At 39.6% G+C, this 21,781-nt stretch overlaps 1 protein-coding gene across 4 annotated transcripts in view; it reads right to left on the bottom strand.

The window, feature by feature from the left end:
• Window positions 1-8,938: 8,938 nt before the first annotated feature.
• Window positions 8,939-21,781, bottom strand: part of NLN (neurolysin) — a 107,500-nt gene continuing 94,657 nt past the window's right edge. For 3 of the 4 annotated variants that reach the window (XM_024246794.3, XM_054555204.2, XM_063723957.1), the window contains 2 exons: window positions 21,242-21,378; window positions 8,939-10,854 (listed from right to left, as the gene is read on the bottom strand). In XM_024246794.3, the coding sequence (XP_024102562.2) occupies window positions 10,720-10,854; window positions 21,242-21,378 (272 nt within the window). In that variant the 3' untranslated portion in view covers window positions 8,939-10,719. 4 annotated transcript variants of the gene reach the window in all.

Raw genomic sequence — 21,781 nt, 5'->3', positions numbered from 1 at the left:
AGAGGTAATAAGGTAGTTTTAAGGAGTTTTCTTTGAACTGATACCTTTTATTTTATTTTATTTTATTTGAGACAGGGTCTCACTGTCATTGCCCAGGCTGGAGTGCAGTGCTACAATCTTGCCTTATTGCAGCCTTGACCTCCCAAGCCCAGGTGATCCTCTCACCTCAGCCTCCCAAGTAGCTAGGACTACAGGCACGTGCCACCACACTTGGCTAATTCTCATATTTTTAGTAGAGGCGAGGTTTCACCATATTGCCTAGGCTGGTCTCGAACTCCTGGGCAGAAGTGATCCACCTGCCTCAGCCTCCCAAAGAGCTAGGATTACAGGTGTGAGCTGCCGCACCTGGCCATGAACTCATACCTTTTATTATTCATGGTTAACAAGTCCTGAAAATCCTTTGGAGGAGGTTAGACAGTCTCTTACAGTACCTTTGAAAAGTAAAACTTCTAGTCACCTTGAATTACAAAACAATTGTTTGCTAATCAAGGAGAGCCCTGAAACTGGACACCTTCTTCTCTTCAATATTAGCACCCCTCTTAGATTCCAGCAATTGCCCTTGTTCAAGCCAGCACTTGCCAGCAATCAAGTTCTTGGCTGTCTGTCCTAACACTTTCTTCTCAGTGTTCACCTTCTGATAGGCACATCTGTACTTCAGCCACCATACCAACGTGTCATTGCCATTTCAAATATCATCAAACCTCAATGTTCCTTAAGTGGCGCTTCTGTCTCACCCTCTTCTGGCTACCAGAACTGCATCTGCCACCAGATCAGTAACTTTAACCCGGGAAAGAGTCACTGGGTTCAGGGTGAGAGAAGTGTATCCTGGGCACATGATCCACTTTCTAACGTAATGACTTCATTTCTATTATCCCATAGGAATGCAGCAGGCGTTCTGACATTTTGTCTACTGGCACCAGAGAAAACAGTGTGTTGCTGTACTAGTGCTCCAGCTGAATTCTGATAGGGTATTAAGAAACTTACTAGGTAGACAGAGGAATTAATCAGGTTTTTGTATGCCTTAACACAAATACGCACCACTCTTATAAAACAAGTTGACTTTAACTGGCTTTTCCCCCACCTCCCCATTAACTTGAACTTCAGAAGATAAAAGTCAACCAGACAGCAGTTTGGCTTTCCTAGAACAAGTTCATAATTATACTTAAAATTTGGTCAATGAGTTTTGAAAGATGCCAAATCTTCCATAGAGCTCTTCTGGATTCTGCAGACATTTGTTCATTCATTCATTCATTCATTCATTCATTCATTCATTTTTTGAGACAAGACTTCACTCTGTCACCCAGGCTGGAGTGCAGTGGTGCAATCATAGCTCACTGCAGTCTTGACTTCCCAAGCTCAAAGTATCCTCCCACCTTAGCCTCCTGAGTAGCTGGAACTACAGGTGTGTGCCACCACAGCAGGCTAATTTTAAAAATTTTTTTGCAGAGAAGGGGTCTCGCTATGTTGCCCAGGCTGGTCTCGAACTCCTGGGCTTAAGCCATCCCCTCACTTCAGCCTCCCAAAGTGCTGGGATTACAGACCTGAGCCACCATGCCCGGCCCCACCTTTTTTTTTTTTTTTTCAGAGACAACGTCTCGCTCTGTCACCCAGGCTGGAGTGCAGTGGCACAATCATAGCTCATTACAGCCTCTGATTCCTGGGATCAAGCAATCCCCCTGCCTCAAGCCTTCTGAAGAGCTAGGACTATAGAATGCAACACCATGCCTAGCTTGCACAGATATTTTAAAAAGGCATTTACTCTTCCTGCAATATTTATGTTAGAAAAAAATTAAAAGGCATTTACTTGTAGAAGTGGTTGTATATAGTCTACTCTTACCCTAATCCTTCCAAACCTCTCATTTAGCCTGCAGGCATTGGGACACTGACTGTAATTTAAAACTAGGGTGTTTCACAGAAAAGCCTCCAATCCCCCACTTCCAAATTAAAAAGCACCTAGATTTGTTGTCCATGGCCTCACTAACTGTGTTTTTTGCCTCAGACTTCTGTTGTGTTCCTGCTGGGATTTGGAGAGATTTGCCCAGAATCTTTCATTTATTTAATTGGACTTTGGGGAGAAACGAAGGGCGGGCAGGAGAGAAAGAGATGCTTCACATGGCTGGGTAGACACAGGGTGTAGCTTATCTACTAAAAAATTAGTGACATGCAAATAATGAAACAGGAGGATGGAGCTCTGTGAATTTACAGTTTCTTAAGCTATTATTTCCCTGCCCTCACCTAAGGTGGAATTAGGAATGGAAATGCAATGTTAGGACATCTTCCCAAATGACTTCAGAAAAACTTCCCTATCAGGACCCCCCAGTGGAGGAAATATACTGGGGTCTATAAGGGCTTGATAGATGAAGTGTGAGAAATTTTTCTCCTGCCACCTGATCTCAGTTGGAAATTCACTGGCTATCTCGCTGACTGAACAAAACAGAGGATAATAGCCTCTGGCTGAAGATTTTATAATTGAAGCTGAGACAGAGTGGGCCATGTGCATGTTTAGAACAGTGATTGCATTGTGAATTACAACAGAAGTCCCACTTGTCAGTCACACAAATGTTGAAGACCATAGAAAGGCATCTGATTTGGAACAAGGAGGACAAAATGGATCTTTTGGTTTTCCCCACTTTGCCCTGAATACAAAGGGACTGATGACTGCTTTGTTCTGGAATAAAGTCTTACATTCCTTTTAAGACCTATCCATCCAATCATTAAAAGAGAGAGACAATTCCTGTCTGGAATCACTCCTACCACTTTCTCTCAACAAATGTATTATCTCATCAAAAAATTAAATAATTACATGAATAAGTAAAAGACAAGAAAATAAAATATATAGGTCTGATAGACAAAAACAAGGATTTCTGAGAAGCAGATGATTATTTAAAGAAACAGAAGGGAATGGAGTGTAAATTTAAAGTCCAGCCCCAGTCTTTGTCTGAACCTTGGAGTCCTGAGGCTTCTTTAGTCTTTCATTGATCTGTTTAATCAGTTTCTATCCCTACATAAAGAAGTCACAAACAGTCAGTAAGAGGTTGAAATGCTAGGGTGCTTTTTTTTGGCTCTTACTGGTGGTAATGGAAATTATTAACACTGATGGGGCCGCGCACAGTGGCTCATACCAGTAATCCCAGCACTTTGGGAGGCTGAGGCGGGAGAATCTCTTGAGCCCAAGAATTCGAGACCAGCCTGGGCAACATGGGAAGATCTCATCTCAAAAAAAAAGTTGCTGGGAACAGGAAGTAAGAAATCTTGACTAATCTGGACCATCTCTACACAACTCAGTGATTATTTTAACAACCTGTTTTCTAGATTTATAGGATGTACCAATGCCTCTTGGCTATCTAATACATATTAGCTTAAAAGGGGTGCCACATCATTCTTCTAATGGCTATCAATTTATAACCACTTGCACAAAAATGGCAAAGTGAACATTTTCATCTCTTGTTTATAAGCCCTTTAACTACCAGATCTAAGAAACTCCTGGATATACCAGATATAGAACACCATTTGGTCCCATTCCTGAAATGCTGAAAAGAGAAAAGCAATCATTTTGTTAAAAATAGAAGGCTGTGGTGGCAGGTGGCATGGTAACTATGTAAAATTTTGTGGCACCACAGTCAAATTGTATAGTGGAGTCAACCAGGGTTGACGGGAAAACACAGAAAAGCTTTGGATACATGCCTATTATAATTTATCCCAATAAATTATGAACTCATTTGCCTTCTCCACTCCACTGTGAGCAGCTCCAGTTCTGGGGTGTCTTTTTGTATCCTCATTGCCAAGCACAGTGCCTGACACATAATGGGCACTTTAGAGTCTTTGAAATGAATTCAAAAAACAAATGTTTAAAAGCACATTTTTAAAGACAGTAGTTCTTAATTTCTTCTGATTAAAGCTAAGGACTCTATCCCTAGAAAAATGCATGTATCCATGCACACGAACTTATCTAATATTGCAGGGCAATCATGGGATATCTGCTTGCTCTGCCCTTTTCATAGACCCCCCCAAGAAAACCAGAGATTCTAGATGAACAAATTCCTAGGTTTCAACACATAATCATAGGGAGAAGCTGAGAAGCTTTAGAAATGTTCTCCATTGCCAATTTTTTTTCTTTTTTCTTTTTTTTTTTTTTTTTACAAAAAACATGTTTCTTTCATCTACCTCATGCAGAAACTCTCAGTACAGTAAGGAAAGGACTCTCATGTAGAAATCTGCCCCCCACAGGTGTAGAAATAACTTATCCATATAGTTTTAGGTTTAGTTACAAATCAGGTATTTTGCAGTTACCACAGAAAGAGGCATCTTTATAACAAAAGATAATTTTAAAGAAGGTATATTTATTTAACAAACACGTATGAACTATTCATGAACAATCCAGGACTGTGGAGGACAGGGGACAGAAACAAGCCTCCAAGAGATTACAATATGGTGGAGTGCATGCATGGCACACCTGGCTATCTGAATCAGATGTTTGCCTCTGTGTGTGTGATGAAGACAGTAGTGAGTGGAATGGACAGAGAGTAACTGTAAATTCTGTAGGGAGGAAAACGAACGTTTACTCACTCTCTAACAGTCTTTTGCTTTACTATGGTCATATACAACTGTTAGTCTCCCATCCTCAGTTCCCAGATACCCACCAGAAAACTGGTAATTAACCTCTGGATAAACTTTCACTGATTACGGATGAGGAGCGAGGCCACCTTAAGCCATAAACAATATTCCTACAGTATGGGGGAGCCGCAATCATCTGAATGCCACTTTTCAGAGCCAGCCTGTGAACGTTTCATCTGAGGGATGTTTTCCCGATGATCATCTTATCATTATCGCATCTTAAAAGCTGGAGAAGCCCTCAAAGCTGATTTGGCAGAAATGTCAACTCAAGGGAGGAATGCCCTCTGTAACACTCCTGGCAGCTACAGGCTTTTCACAGCAGCAGAATGTATTTTTAACCAACAAAAATTATTAGAAACAGCTTCCTCGTACTGAACTAAATCCTCCTCATATTTTCCAACCATTTCTCTAATGGAATTTAATTGTTTCCATTTGGTTTCTGAAGCAATACAGAATTAGCCTATTCTCTCTCCATTTCCTTCAAGAATTTGAAAACAATTATCATCTGTATTTCTGAATTATCTCCAGACTGAACTTCCCTAATTCTTTTTTATTTTTCTTTTGAGAAGTATTTTCAAAGTTATCACCATCTTGTTACTGCTCCTGCAAACACTGTAATACTTGGCCAAAGTCTGCTTAAAATGTGATACCTAGAAAGGAACACAATATTCCAACAGTGATTGATCTTACACTGGAGTCCGGGGGGATTATTCTTTTGATCTAGGCACATACTTCCATCAACACATTCTTAAAAAGCCTTAGTTCTCGCCTCCCGTCCCCCTCCCCCGGTGTGCTGTACTACGAGCTGATATTGGAATTTGGCCAAATAAAACTGCCAACTCTTTTTTCCTGAACACTACTATCAAGTCAGGCTTCCCCTTCTTTTACCTGGGTAATGGAATGTGTCTAATTTCATTTTGAGTTTGTCTCCACATTGAAATATTTTTAAATATTATTATTTTTTTACTTTTGAGACAAGAGTTTCACTTTGTTGCCCAGGCTGGAATGAAGCGGCACAATGTCGGCTCACTGCAACCTCCACCTCCGGGGTTCAAACGACTCTTCTGCCTCAGCCTCCTGAGTAGCTGGGATCACAGGCATGTGCCACAACACCCGGCTAATTTTTGTATCCTTTAGTAGAGACGGGGTTTCGCCATGTTGGCCAAGCTGGTCTTGAACTCCTGAACTCAGGTGATCCACCCATCTTGGCATCCCAAAGTGCTGGGATTACAGGCGTGACCCACCTCGCCCGGCCAAAATAATTTTAAATGTTAATAACATCATCATACTTAATAATTCCAGCCCTATTATCTGTACATTTGATACCTTTTTATGGGATTTTTTTTTCATTTTTAGCCAAATGACTTGAAATTACCCCCAGTTTAAGGTTAATCATCATGCAACTATCTCAGACTGTTTCAATAGCTAGTAATCCACCTGGATAACTACTATCCAGTCACATTCTCCATCTTAGCCACAAAGATATCAACAGCAATGCGTGTCTTGCTGGACTCAATGAACAACTATTTCTAGCCAGTTTCTCTCGTGACAAATGCTAGAGACATTTTATCATAGGAGTACAATTGAGGTGAGCCTCTGGGGTCTGTGAAATATGCAGCTAGTACAGGTTCCAGCTCATGTGAGCAGAACAAGGGAGCTATTTCCTGTTCACCCCTTCCCCTTGTACGTACATCGTGGACTAGATGTGTTGAACCTGTATTTTCTCAGGAAAGGGAACTACAAGGTGAATTCAACCAAATAAAAACTGAGGAATCACTCACAGTGTGGTGTGGGAGTGTGTGCATTGTTGTGTACATTACCTCAATTTTTCAAATTTTGTTTTGTTACAGACTTACAGCATTATTGTGTTTGTTGAAAAAGGCTATTTTGGTCTAATATTTACATCTTATAACCTTTACCTTTTGCCTTGATACAGCTGATACTAGATAATCACTTAGGTGGATCTGTTTCCAGTGGGAAATTTCTCTATTAAAGGTGACTCAAAAAATAAACTTTTTGGACGTTGACTGTTTTTCAAAGAACTGAGGGTATGCAGGCCTTTCCTTTTCCTTTTTTTTTTTTTTATTTTAAGACAGGGTCTCTGTCACCCAGGCTAGAGTGCAGTGGCATGATTATGGCTCATGGCAGCCTTGACCTTCTTGGGCTCAAGCAATCCTCCCACCTCAGCCTCCCAAGTAGCTGGGACTACAGGCATGTGCCACCATCCCTAGCTAATTTTTTTAGTTTTTGTAGAAACAGGGTCTCACTATGTTGCTCAGGCTGGTCTCAAACTCTTGAGCACAAAGGATCCTCCCGCCTCAACCTCCCAAAGTGTTAGGATTACAGGTGTGAGCCACCACATTCATTTCTTTGTTGCTTTTATTCTCACCACACATTTATAAGAGAAGGCATGTTCAATTTCAGTGGGCTATCCAATTTCAGATGGGAGACATCTAACTGTAATGTGTTGATTTGAGGGAAGAAGCTGTGGTCACTGCATCTATTCAAATAAAATGGATTTTCTCTTTTAACATTCTTTGGGGGCTCAGTTAACTATGTTTAAACCCTATTTGAGGAATCAGTATTCGTTATGGACTGAATGTTTGTGCCCCATCCCCTACATTGAAGCCGTAACAGCCAATGTGATGGGGTTAGGGGGTGGGGCCTTTGTTAGGGGTGACTGGGTTTAGATAAAGTCATGAGGATGGAACTCTCATGATGGGATTCCTGCTCTCGTAAAAAGAGACACTCTAGGGCTTGCTCCCTGCCACTGCTGCCTGCAGAAGTTTCTGAACTCTTTATGTTCCACATCTGCCTCTTCTCTCTTCCCGTGGCTCTCTACAGAGCTATTTGTAACACGCCTACCTGACACTTTTGGGGATGTGGTCAGTAAAAGAGGAAGAGGGGCCTCACCACGAACCAAATTTACCAGCATGTGGATTGTGGGACTTCCCAGCTTCCAGAACTGTAAGAAATGTCTGCTTTTGAAGCCACCCAGTCTATGATATTTTGTTATAGCAGCCTGAAGTAAGATGGTATTTTAATGTAAATTTTAATGCAATTTCCTTGGCACATGGAAAGTTCTACCTGTGTATGACAGAAAATAAATAAATGGTAAACACATACTGGTCTAGTGGGGAGGCAGAATCTCCACAGACCTGTAATTCATACATAAAGGCTAAAGGTAAAATGGCAAAGTAGAAAATTGAGTCACTGCCTACTACTTAAGGCATTTAAAAGTACAATGATCATATCAGTAATTTTTCTTTGAAGAGCTATTTCCCCAATTTTGGTATCTCCCACAATGCAATTTTTCATCCGAAGAGCTACAGATATCCACCTCTCACCTTATTAGCTTTAGAAAGGCAAGACCTTGGCATAAGTAGCTCAGGTGATAACTCAAGGCAATTTTTAGTCGTTTATCTAGGTAACATGCAACATTTATACTAGAGGAGGACAAAGTCTATATCACGTGGCATAACGTCAAGACATTTCTCTTCTCTGCAGCATCGTAAAACTAAACCTTTAGGCTCATGCCTACTATCATTAGCATAAGATGTTTAAGATTTTATCCTTCACAACATAACAATGCCTTAAAAAAAAAAACAAAAAAAAACCCGAAAGAGGCCTAAATCCCCTGGATCAATCACCAGGAGAGACCTTATTATATGTGGCTCAGTCCATAAATCTAAAGTGTACATTTGTCCAATTACAATTTCCATAGTTATCCACTATTTCAAGCATGTCAGTGATGTTCTCTGCTCTGATCTGGAAAAAAAGAACAACTAGACGGATGATCACACTAAAAAAAAAAAAAGTTAAGTCCTTTCTCTTGAATTATGCTAGAGAATTTTTAAAAAGTCCTTTCTTTTAAATTATGCTAGATAATTCTTTGAGTATTAATTTTTTTGAGACTGAATCTCACTCTGTCGTCCAGGCTGGAGTGCAATGGCATGATCTCTGCTCGCTGCAACCTCCGCCTCCCGGGTTCAAGCTATTCTCCTGCCTCAGCCTCCCAAGTAGCTGGGACTACAGGAACCCAACATCATGCCCAGCTTTTTGTATTTTTGTAGAGACAGGGTTTCACCATGTTGGCTATGCTGGTCTTGAACTCTGACCTCAGGTGATCCTCCTGCCTTGGCCTCCCAAAGTGCTGGGATTACAGGCGTGAGCCACTGCTCCCGGGGTGAGTTTTAATTTTGTGACTGCTCTTTGGTAGATTTTAAATATTAGAAGTAGGCCCTAAATAAAATGAACAACATGGTGGGTTTTGCTCTCATGCATTTCGGTTTTAACGTTAAAGTATGAAAGAAATATGAGTTCATTTTCATGGATAATAATATAACTTTATTGTGTGCAGCCTTTCCACACCAATTTAGTTTTTCTACGAAATAAGATTTCAAATGGTAAAGTTACTGTTAAGGAGACACACTGGAAAAAGCTGAAGAGTTTTTTTGTCTGAAACTGGAAAACAGAAAAGTCTAGGGGGAAAGATGTGAGAAAACTACTACAGGCTACAAAGACCACAAAAACAGTTTTGGGGATTAGAGGGGGTGACATTGAGTGAGTGTGGGGAAGAGAAGGGCTGGGCAAATTATCTCAGAAGAGAGGGTAGTAGGATTTCAGGTGGATGTTTAAGGTATTTGCTTGGCAGATACAATCTAGGAATCTCCTAGCTCTTGCATTTCCTGCTGTCTGTAATTTTATTATGTAGTATAATAATTTTTTATTTAGCACAAAGTTCATTTGGACTAGAGAATCGGAAGGTGCTAATTTTGTCCCTGGCTAGCAAAGTCATACCTGAGGTATGCACTGGAAAACAACTGGAAGACCTAGGCAGGGGAATTCAAAGTTTTTTGTTTTTGTTTTTGTTTTTTAATTTTATTATCCTGTCTTGGTTTCCTTATTGAATAGATTTCTACAGGAAAAATACTGTGAGTTTACTGATCTGCTGCAGAATTGGAATTTAGACTCACAATAAAGAGAGTTAAAGATAGATCCAAAGGTTCACTTAAAATAAAAATCACCAGAAAGAACAGGCTACTGAAGAGTCTCTTCCCCGTGGTTAAGTTTCATCATACACATACGGCTTTGGAGCAGCTGTCCTCAAATGCTTCTGTCCAAAACCCACTCCTCTTCTGGAGTTTCTGAACCCTTTATGTTCCACATCCACCCCGTCTCTCTTCCCATGGCTCTCTACAGAGCCATTTGTGACATGTCTACCTGACACTTTTGGGGACGTGGTAAGTAAAAGAGGCAAAGTCCCTAACACTTATTAGAAACATGAGAAGAGAAAAATGTGCTTGGACTTGCTTTAGTATTCTAATTGGCACACATGCCAAAAGACTAACAATCTTGTATGCTGAGGTGGAAAGGAGCCTCTAATACAAGCTACGAAATCCTCTAATACAAGATACAAAAACTTATACATTAGGCCAGTCTAGCTGAAACATAATTTTTTGATACTCTTTGACTGAACTTTGGACGGAAAAGACAAAACTCAAATGGAGGAACGTAATTTAAGTGTGGCAGAAAGTTGGGAATCATGCGGCCTGATATACAAAGATAAATGCATCACTGAGGCATATCCCCCTGGCCTTGAGGTATGCAGGCAAAGGAGAGGTCACACCTTCCTGGGAGACAAAGGATCAAAGTTGACACAGAGCTCCAAGAAAATATTTACCACAAGAATGTGATGATTCATTTATCAGCCCAGAAATCCCAAGTACAAAACTTCAAGATACAAGAAGGATCAAATTATATCATGTATATGACTCAATTTAAAAATTCTTAGCCCTCTTATATCATATTATCTAGATTATAATAGTAAAAAATCAAGTTACATTCATATGAAACTTTCATAAAAAGAAATCAAATCCAGTTTTATGAAATTTTATAGTACAATTACTTTCTAGTGGGTCTTTTCTTAGGTCACAGTATTTATAATTCCATTTACATCTTTATAATTTTTAAAATTAGAAAACAAAAGGATGTCAATAGAAATCTAAATTTTCATTTGCAAAACTCCCTTCAGTTTCCAGGCCAGTAACACACGGTGATGTCGACTTGTCCTCCAGACATGGACGGCTACCAAAGATCCCCAGTTCACGAAGCATGCAGGCCTCTACTCATTAGGAACGCTTTTTGGTTTGGCTCACGTTTCAAGAAATTGTGGAGCATGTCCATGCCGTCCAGAGATCCCCCAGGTTTCAGGATTAGGTTTCTGTATTTCATTCCAACCTAATAAAATAAAACATCATACCTAATAATTCATGGTTCTAGCAATTTTCCAAATCTCTAGATGCAAAAGAGGAAAGGGTAAGGGTGAAGGAAAAAGGACTTTAGCCTTACTCTGTCTAGATGTTTTCTCTTGCTCACAAACAGCTCTGTAGTATTTATTTATTTTGGTAGCTAAGAGATTTGGAGCTTAAAACTTCAGGTCTTCTACACTGTCCTTTATTATGGTCTTGTCTCCTTAGATTCTAAGCACTGAGCTGACAACATGAACAAACAAACAAAATATAGCCAAATGGAATATACAATAGGTTCCTATTTGCTATGCTATCTCTTGTGATTTCAAAAGGGTTAGAAAGCAACTGTTCAAGAAGGCTACAAATAGCCTTCTGGGTACTCGGAAACAGTAGCATGGCTACTGTCAAATGGTTTCTGTTGCTTTTATGATGGACTCATTCAAAACAACAACAACAGAACCCTCTTCCTCATGGATGAGAGAAGAAGGGCCGCACATGCCCCGCAGGGGAGGGCAAGACATTTTTGTGGGTCCGATGCTGGGAATGAGGACCTTTGGAAAGTTTTCTTTGGCGATGGAGGTCTGGAATTTTAAAACATCACAGTTCCTCTACTTTTATTTACACAAACACAGGAGCAGATAGAGTGAAAGAAAATAGTTGTTATTCAGTATCAGCATTGTTCAATATTTTCACTTCCCTTTCACTGTCCTTTAAGAAACAAGGCAAGACAATTCAGAAGCATAATTCCAAATATACACATAATAAACAATTCACAGAGTAACACTTAAATTTATATCCATTATGTCACTTGATCAAAAGGACTTAGTACAAGAAGAGCTAGAGAATTTCCAGCTCTGTCGTATAACAAGATTTTGATTGGTACAACCACCAGAGGTAAATTTAGTCAAACTGTTAAGGAAAATAAAACATGGATGAAATCTACCAAGTTAGACACAAAACGATTTATGTCCTAGGCCCATAAGAACACAAACTTTTGGGGTTACCTTTTGGCTATAAATAGAAATCATTTGCAGCTTATTAATCATCTATAGGCTAACATGTAACTTCATAGTCTGGACTCTAATCAGGAGTAAATAACTGGTCAAAGTTACCTTCTCAGAAACTCTAGGGCTGCACTGTCCAACAGAAACATAATATGAAGCACATATGTAACTTTAAACTTTCTACTAATCACATTTTTTTTAAAGTTAAAGAAACAAATAGGTAAAATTAATTTTACTATTTTAAACCACTATATCCACAATAGTATCATTTCAACACGTGTCAATATATACATTATGGAGACTTTTGTTGCTGTTGTTGTAAGTGCTCAAAATCCAACGTGTTTTTTATACTTATGGTACATCTTAATTCAGTTCTTCAGTTGTACTTAGCCTCATTTCAAGCGCTCAACAGCCACACGTGGCTACCATACTGGACAGGTCTAGGGCCCAGAGCATAAAATAGTCTTTAGGAAGGCTTGTTACACAGTGTTCTAGTATGATATTAGAAAAGTACACAGCAGTCTTGTTGCCTTATTTACAAGTTTTAAATTAATTTTCTTAAGAGAAGGCACTCAGTCACTGATACCGAACTTCCCAAAACTGATGACAAGGGCTTGAAGCTAGATTCAATTAGCTCCCTTCCCTTTCCGCCCCCCATTCCTGCCCCTGGCCCTGCCTCTGCCTTTCCTTTTCTTTCTTTCTTTTTCTTTTTTTTTTTTTTTTTTTGAGACAGAGTCTCATTCTGTTGCCCAGGGTGGAGTGCAGTGGCACAGTTTAGGCTTACTGCAACCTCTGCCTCCCAGGGTCAAGTGATTCTTATGCCTCAGCCTCCGAGTAACTGAGATTACAGGAGCACACCACCACACCCGGCTAATTTTTTGTATTTTTAGTAAAGATGGGGTTTTGCGATGTTGGCCAGGCTGGTCTCTAACTCTTGGCCTCAAGTGATCTGCCTGCCTCGGCCTCCCAAAGTGCTGGGATTACAGGTGTCAGCTACCATGCCCAGCCTTCAATTAGCTTTTGGGAAAACAAACAAACAAAAAAAACATGTCATTTCTTGCCTGTTCTGCAGCAATTCATTACTACTACAGCAGCAATCTAGAATCTAAAATGTGAGTGATGGCTGTGCTTGTCATGGATTTTAATTAAGCTCAGAAGGAGCATATCATGGCGCTTGAGCCCAACCACCATTTACCTCCCTTCCCTTCCTTTCTTTGCTCAAAATGCCAAAATTTGACTAGTGTTAAATTAGTGGCAGAAGCATGGAAAGACTGTGCTCTGTGGGTAGAGCAGTACAGGAAGAACGCAGACAACGTGAGTTAAATTTTTCTGCAGAATTACAAAAATATTTTCAACATTTTATTATGAAAAACTTAAAATACATACTAATAGTAGAGACAACAGTATAATGAGCTCTCACAAACCTATCATCCAGTCTCAATCATCAATATTTCGTCTGCAGAAATTCTTCAAGCTCAAGATGTATGTATCATGTATCTTTCATTTATTAAAAAGACATACGCATTTGACAAGTATAGAAATATTAAGGAAAATTGAAATGAAAGTTTTAAAAAATCACTCCAAATGTGAACATCTGATAAAAGTATTTTCATTTTGTGCAGAGAATTGTAATTTTAGGTAGTAAAGAAAAGGAAGCATTTGAGGAGCTCCATGGTGTTGTAAAGAGACAGCTCATGAATGGTAAAATCATTTCAGAGCAGGGCACTGTTTAGTCTCACAATATGTGGCTCAGTACAGCTCAAATCTTCCTCTGCCTATGGCTCCAAACAAGTTGATTCAATTTCCTGAATTACAGAGCAATGGTCTTTTAATAGTTTCATTTCCTTTGCAATGAAGTTTTGAGAAGAGTTTAAGAGTCATTTTGGTAACAGGATCTTGCTTTTCTTAGGAAAAAAATAGTTAAGTGAATTTTTGTGTTTCAGGGGGTACTAGGCTCTTTGTGTGAGAGAACGTGGTCTGGGAGACATATGCCACAGGTGGAGGGAGTCTTTGCCTTAAGTTGTTCTATTAATAGTTTGTTTATAAAGAAACTGTAACTGTGAGGAAATCAAGAAAAGAAGCTCTAAGACAACTGCTAAAATTTTTCATATTACAAACATCCTTCAGGAAGATCTGCATACGGTAAAAACTAGAGCTTTCCTATGAAGGAAAACCAGTGTCATCCACCTCTGTGGCTTTTTTAATCCTAGAAGATTAGCATGTATCTTTTGGCAACTATGCAAGTCTTCTCTAACAGTGACAATTTCTGAAGCAAGATCAGGAACTCTAGAGTCAGGCCCAGGTTTGAATCTTGGCTGAATCCTTAGCTATGTGACCTGGGGCCTTACTTCCTCATGTGTCAAATGGGAATATGCCTACCTCACTCAGTTTCTGGGCAGTTGGAGGAGGTGATTTCAGTATTCTGTTCGCTCCCTAGCATAATATCTGGCATAGAGCGGTAATCAACAAACCTCTCCTCCTCCCATCTCCTTTCCTCCATCCCTCTCCTCTCTTTCCTTTCACACTGCCCCAGCTCAGTTACTCATATACAGTTCAGGGAAACAAATGCATTCCTGGTGTGGCATTTCCTCAAAATTAGTTCTATCTCCTAATAAAGCTAAAGAAAGGCATAAGGAACTTCATTTCCACTATTAGTAAGAAATAGAATACATAATTCAGTAGAAATATTAAGTGGGAGAGATAAGGCACTCAGGCACTCATTTTACCCAATAATAGGCACCCTTTCAGGTAATATTTTAATAGCAATAATAATTACCTAAATGAAGGATGTCCATCATCTATCAGCAATGAGAGTATATAAATGGGAAACAGATTGGGTCTCCTGCTATCTTGGGCATCTCTGCAGCAGCACATGCAGGCTCTCACTAACTTTCCACCCCTCCTCCGTCCTTCCCAGCATGGATGACTCTGGGGAGTGCAGCCAGAGCTATCTCATTCCTACACTGAGCGACAGTCATCAGGGCAGAGAGCGACCAGCCAAGGATGGGTGATGACGATCAGGCACCTGACAAGCTCACCAGCCTGCTCTAAAGCTGGACTTTGAAACCTCTCCTTCCATAGTCCATAACTCCCTCCCAAGAGCACACCCTTTGTTTTCTGTGAGGGTGGGGAGATCTTGAACGGACAAAAATTAAAAAAAGAATTGCTTTGACAACAACAAAGGCGGGAGAGAACAAAACTGGTGCTGATAGAGAGATGGAGACAAGAATAGTAGTAGGAATTGTTGCCTGATTAGAAGAGGCCTTCTGGAAACCTTACTGATTTGTGAGGATAGAAGGGTAAACCTTTATTTATGGGGACAGAGGAGATCCAAAGGAAAAAACACGCTGGGTAGGAGTATGTATGGGGGATAGAGAAGTGGAAGCGGATGGAGAAAACCATCAGTCAGGTGCAAAGAGGCACAAATATGTAAAACAGTAATTAAATTAAATAGTTGTGAAGCAGAGAAGGGAACCCAACGCTGAATAAAATAGTTCCTTTTACAAGAGTCTTATGATCTATCAGGGAAGATAAAGAAATAGACAACTAACCAGGCAGATTATTGGGGTGCTAACAGCAAACAAAGAAGGGCTGTAAGAGCACAAAGGAAGATGAACTGCTTCCAGCTGGTTGGGATTCCAGATTTAGAAGGCCTGGCCTTGTAAATATTCAAGAAGTAGGTTGGAAATCAATTCAAATTCCTTCCTTTGTCCCTCAAGTCAGGCGAAACCTGAGGCTACTAGAAAAGGTTCAGTTATAAGAAAAATCAGCTGTTGGGTGGTACATCAGGAGAGCTGAGACACAGAAGAGAATTAAAGCCATTTGTAAAAACCTTCTGGAGAGGAAATTTCATATTCTCTTTTAGCAATACATTACAGGAAGAATTGGGCCTCAGATTCTGTTTCAAGCACTGGGATCCTTAGCTTTATATTATAGATTCTCTATCAAGTGATTCTTTGTCATGTTTAACCAAGACTCTTCATGTTTCTGTGGCTATTATTGTATGTAAGATGTAGCTCCTTCCTTATGGCATTACAGACTGAAATATAGTTACACTTAACTCTCTTGACTTTCTCAGTATTTCTTTCAGAAGTGATACTTGTTCATATTTCTCCTCCTCTGATGGAAGAAACGAAGCTTAGCAATTTCTTCAAATGCAAAAGAGGAGGAAGATAATAGTAGCTTAACAATATAATTGCCTTTGAATTCACAATGTCTATTACCTATTAGAAAATTTTCCCACAATGAAGTTGCCTTATAAAAAGAAATGGCCTTGGTTAAAATGCCCCCATTATTTCAACCCATGATTAGCTGCTGGATTCTGAATTCACATTTGGTGACCTTAAAGACCTTTGAGAGCTTCCTGGAAAAGCATTAATCCCAAGCAGTTCCATTCCGTAATTATTTAACAGAACAGTTAGAAAAGTGAAAAGTATGTCTGACAATGAGACAACTTCATGTTCACTGAGAAAAAAGTACTTTAGGTAATATATAACAAAGTAATTAAACAGTTAAGATGTGATGTCTATTTACTATGAAGAACAATATTTAAAAAACTACAGATAAAACCAGAGGTAGCAAAGTTTTAGGCTATTACAGGTAAGCAGCCAGTTATTATACTTTGATAGAGGCCCTCAAAACAGAATGAAAACTATACCCTAAAATATTCTACTGCTACTTTCTATAGTTCTGCTTGCCAAGATCTAAAATGGTCCCTAGAGCAGACCCTGGGGTTTGTAGGATGGCAGGAGGTTACAGAGAGAAGGAAGGCCTGGACACAGTCTTCTCTATTGCATAACCAATAACGTCAACAACATGTGGTTTCTCAGCTCCCAGCCTCTCTAGTGCCTGGGGACTAACAATAGAAGGCACTGACGCTTTGAAGGGCCATCCCGCTATCTTCTTAAAATGACCCCCACACACATTAGGGAGGGTGAGACAACAAAGTCTGCAGGATATATTTTGATTGCTCCGATTCCCATGACTTCAGATCAAATGAAGTATTACTTTATACCATAAAAATTCATATTTTTATCCTGTCTATGTGTCTGAAGCCACCACTCACTGACATGTGAAACTAAAGCAAATGCACCGAGTTTGGAACAACTCAAGGTAATGCCATCTTTCTCAGTGTTGGCTAATAACACTCTGTGGTTGTGGCACAAAATAAGTAATGTATGGTGTACTGGTCTGAAGAAGTATTTTTCTGTTTCTTTTTTTTTTAACTTTTAAGTTCGGGGTACGAGTACAGGTTTGTTACATAGGTAAACTTGTGTCACACGGGTTTGCCGTACAGATTATTTCATTATCCAGGTATTAAAGCTAGTACCAATTAGTTATTTTTCCCGATCCTCTCCTTCCTCCCATCCTTGACCTTCTCTAAAAGGCCCCAGTGTGTGCTGTTCTCCTCTACATGTCCATGTGTTCGCATCATTTAGCTCCCACTTGTAAGTGAGAACATGGCGGTATTTGGTTTTTGATTCCTGTGTTAGTTTGCTAAGGGTAACGGCCTCCAGCTCCATCCATGTCCCTACAAAGGACATGATCTTGTTCTTTTTATTTTTTTTTTTTGAGATGAGTTTCACTCTTGTTGCCCAGGCTGGAGTGCAATGGTGCAATCTCGGCTCACTGCAACCTCTGCCTTCCGGGTTCAGATCTTGTTCTTTTTCTTGGCTGCACTGTATTCCGTGGTATACATTGTTTTTGTGGGGGGAGTTCTTCTTCCTCTTTTCTTTTTAAAACAAATGTTCGCTCTAAAGTAACACTCACCTTACAAAATACAAGTACCCAGTCACTAAAAATTAATGCTTTGGGACAACAAAAGAATTTCTTTTTCTCTTCATCACACATAGCTATAATAATGATCTAAGTTTTTTGGAGACTAGGATTGTTGTCCCAAAGCATTATTTTTTAATAACTGGGTACCTGTATTTTGTAAGGCAAGTGTTATTTTAGAGCAAATATTTGTGGGGTTGTTTTTTTTTTAAAGAACACCCCCTCCACCAACAAAAAACCCCAAATAGTATATTGTATGAGGGAATAAAATGTTTGTTTAAAAATAATCTTTTAGTATCTGCAAAGGGTGTGAGGGTGAGGGGCCAAGGGATTCTTCTTGGCTTTTGGAGCCAGGTCCATTATTGCTGTGACAGCAGAGGATCAGGAAGTGCCATGATACTCAGAGCATTTGAAAGGAAAGGAAAAAGTGTAAAGGAAGGAATTAACACCAGCCTTATGGCATAAGGCATCTAATAATAACAGCACTGCTGAATCCAGAATTTTAGTAACACTGAAAATTGTTTTCAACATCACAAGTTTTAACTCCAAGTTGTTGGGATGATGCTTTCTCTAAGTTCAACCCAGCACCTTTGTCAAAATAAGAGTAATATGGCTGCCTGCCACACTGTGAAGCCTGAGAATAAGAGGAAGTATAGAGGAGATAATGCAGGAATTGCTTCTATTACACTTGCAAGTTCCTTGGAACCACAGGGATCAGTAATTTGGCTGCTACCTTGACAGCTGGAAGAGAAAAGGTAATGATAGAGGGTTCTGGGTATATGGTCACATAAGGGCAAGCACAGAGGAGGTGATGATGACGAAGCTTGGCTGGGAGAGGCAGTGTACACTTACGCCAGGAAGCCTCACCAATGATTGCCAGTAAGACGTCACAATTGTACCTTTACCTAGTTAGACTTTTTTCTCTTTGAAACATTGTTTCTGGCTTCTAAAATAATCTATGTACTATGTAAAAATAAGGAAAAGCTCTAGGAAAAGTACAGAAAAAATTAATAATCACTCATAAACTTATCCCCAAAGATAATCATTGACATTTTGATGTGCTTTTTTTTAAAAACACACTTTAAAATCAACATTTGTATTGTATGATATAAAATATTTTATAATATGATGTTTTTTCACTTGGTAATAGTTACATTAAATATTCCAGACATAGTAAAAGCTTATTGAAGCCCTTCTTCCATGCCCAAGACCACTTTTTTTTTGTCTTTTTTCTTTAAAAACTAGTCTATTTTTCACTTGTTATTTTTATCTTTGGATTTTTAATTTCTATTTGTTTTGGGGACAGTTCTCCAAAAGAGAAGAGAAAAGGTAATGAGGGAAGGTACTGGGTATGTGGTCACATAGTGGCAGCACTAAGGAGGTGAAGGGGAAGGCTTGGTCCACTCCTCCAAGTCCACTCACATGTTCAAAGGATGTAAAGATCACTTTTGGTTTTGGATAATCTCAAAGACTTCTTGAACATGTGGTTATGTGAGTGAGACCTTTAAGACTGCTGGAATTTTTGAGATGCACAGATGAAGGAGGCATATATTTTAGGTGAACGAAATAGAACGAATAAATTTGTGAAGGTGGAGAGACCTAAGGGAACACATAAACTTGTCTAACACACAGGGAATACTGGGAAGTAAAAAAGGGTTTGATTGCCCAGCTGAGGGCTGTGAACAGAGAGAGGAATAACAAGAAGCAGGAGGTAAAGAAGAAGGACGAGGGCCTTTGGAGTTGTTAACTGGGTCATCAGTGGTAACTACGGAGGAAGGGTAACTTTCCATTTCTGTTGGCTGGGGCAAAAGCAAGGAAAGAGAGGTTTGCAAAGACTTCTTATACCAAGAAATTAGGCTGTGAAAAGAACAGAGTAGTAGCACTGATTGGGGTTATCAGAGTCAGTAGCAAGTTTTTTTTCCAAGACAGCAAACCAGGAACTCTTACCAGGAACTCTTGGAGCTAGAGACATCTCCTCTGAGACAGGAGAAAATAAGACAAGTATTGAAGTACACAGAAAGAAAGATGAAGGTACTCATTCTCAATGATTTTTTTTTTTTTTTTTGAGATAGTCTCACTCTGTCATTCAGGCTGGAGAGTAGTGGCATGATCTCGGCTCACTGCAGCTTCCACCTCTCCTGGGCTCAAGCAACTCTCCCACCTCAGCTTCCAGAGTAGGTGGGGCTATAGGCTTCTACCACCACACCTGGCTAATTTTGTTTATTTTTTGTAGAGATGAGGTCTTGCTATATCAAATAGTTTGGTTTCAAATTCCTGGACTTGAGCGATCCTCCCACCTCAGCCTCCCAAAGTTCGGGATTACAGGTGTGAGCCACTGCAGCCAGCTTCAATGACCTTAATTTTCTTAATAAAGAGGAAAGATCATCTGCTGACAGAGGAGAGAGGTGGTGGGGACTTGGAGGGAAATCAATAAGGGGAATGGAGTTGGACCACAGAGAACACAGGGGTCCAGTTCAGGCTACATGCATGACTTTGCAGTTGGGCATGTCAGTGGAGTCATACAATCTTCCCCAGAACACTTTGAATCCTAAGGGCACCATCTCTATGGTGGAGGCATTAAGGGATGGGTCCTGGTTGAAGGTCATGCAGGAGTAGGTATGTCTGTGAGAACAATAGTCAGCAGTTGACCTTTGTAAATGGGTTGGTCAGTAATGGAAAAAGAATTACAAGGACTTAACAGATTGGGTGGGGTGGGATGGGAGATGAAATACTTCAAAATAATGAAGTATGGGTACCTTGGAGGTGTTATTTCAGGAGGAAGATGGGGAGGGAATGGTGATCTAAATCACATCAATGTATTTCAATACATATGTATAAGGTACTATGCAATCTAGAAAAAACATTTGGAGAACAAATCAATTGGTTGAAATAAGTACAGAGAGCCTGATTTTGATAATTTGTTCTTCTAATTTCTGAATCAAAGAATTTAAAAACATACATTGGAAAATGCATCAGCCTTGGAAATAATCTGATGGATAAGACTTCAATGAGAATGGAGATTGGGGGCTATAAATCAGGAAGGTTGTCTGGCAGCTACCTGGCAGTCAATTCACTGCATACAGAAAGTAATGGCTCAGGTTAATGAAGCAACTTTGTGACAAAGGTCACAAACTATGTAGTGGGTGGGGCATGCCAGCCACAGAAAAAGGGCGTCTCCCACAGAAAGTGCACAAACTGTGTAGAGAATATCAAAACACAGGGAAACCATTTACATCAGGAAGGAGTTTACCTTTCTTTCACAACCTCCTATAAAACTAAAACGTTGTATGGTACATGTCAAAACTAGCAGCTACAGATTCTCAAATCCATAAACAAAGCTTTGAATTTTTAATTATGTAATATATTGGAATGTTAATAAGCAAGAAAATATACTAGTTTTTCTTAAGCTATGGAATTAATCACTTGTATACTGCAACTTAATGATGTATGATGATTTGAAAGATGCAAGGCCTCAGAGGTAAAAGCTGTTACCAAGCTTCTTACAGTAAAATCTAGATGTGATCAATATTTTACACTAGGAGTTAAAGGGGAGGGAGCAGCTACAAAATTAATAAAAGGAGAAAAATAATACTATACCTCCGGATTCATTATCCCTTCTTTTTTAAAACAGCTGTAAAACATATCCATGGAAAATACTTCACTCCAAAGATATCCATAATATTGGCCATCGTATCCCCCTGCCAAATGTCCAAAGGTAGCTGGCATATTTGTGCCTTTAAAAAAAGATACATTTCAATCAATGTGATAGCAAATGTTAATGATCAGGTTAACAGCTAGCTAAGGTTTCCCTCTGGGGAGGCCAGCTGTGGGAGGAGAGAATGAATGACATGATCTCACCTCTAGAACTCCTTGGGTTGATGTGTCCTCTTGGCCAAGATGTTTATAAACATCTATCAATGGCTCAACCTCAGAGCTGGTTTCGGCCCCAAGCTCTGGAATGCCTAACGATAGTTTCAGCGGCTTTGTCCACACCCACCGGATAGCTCAGTGTTTTAGAACTGAAATCAGTCCTTTCTTATTCCTTAAACATGTATGTGTTTTGAAAAATAATATTAACCCTACTCTTTGCCACACCTCTTTATATCTAAAATGTCTCAGAATTGCACTTATTTTAGG

This window comes from Pongo abelii, chromosome 4, assembly GCF_028885655.2.
Source record: "Pongo abelii isolate AG06213 chromosome 4, NHGRI_mPonAbe1-v2.0_pri, whole genome shotgun sequence".
NCBI lineage: Eukaryota > Metazoa > Chordata > Mammalia > Primates > Hominidae > Pongo > Pongo abelii.
Note: the sequence above shows the minus strand (reverse complement) of the source record. Positions and strands in the feature narration are given on the sequence as shown.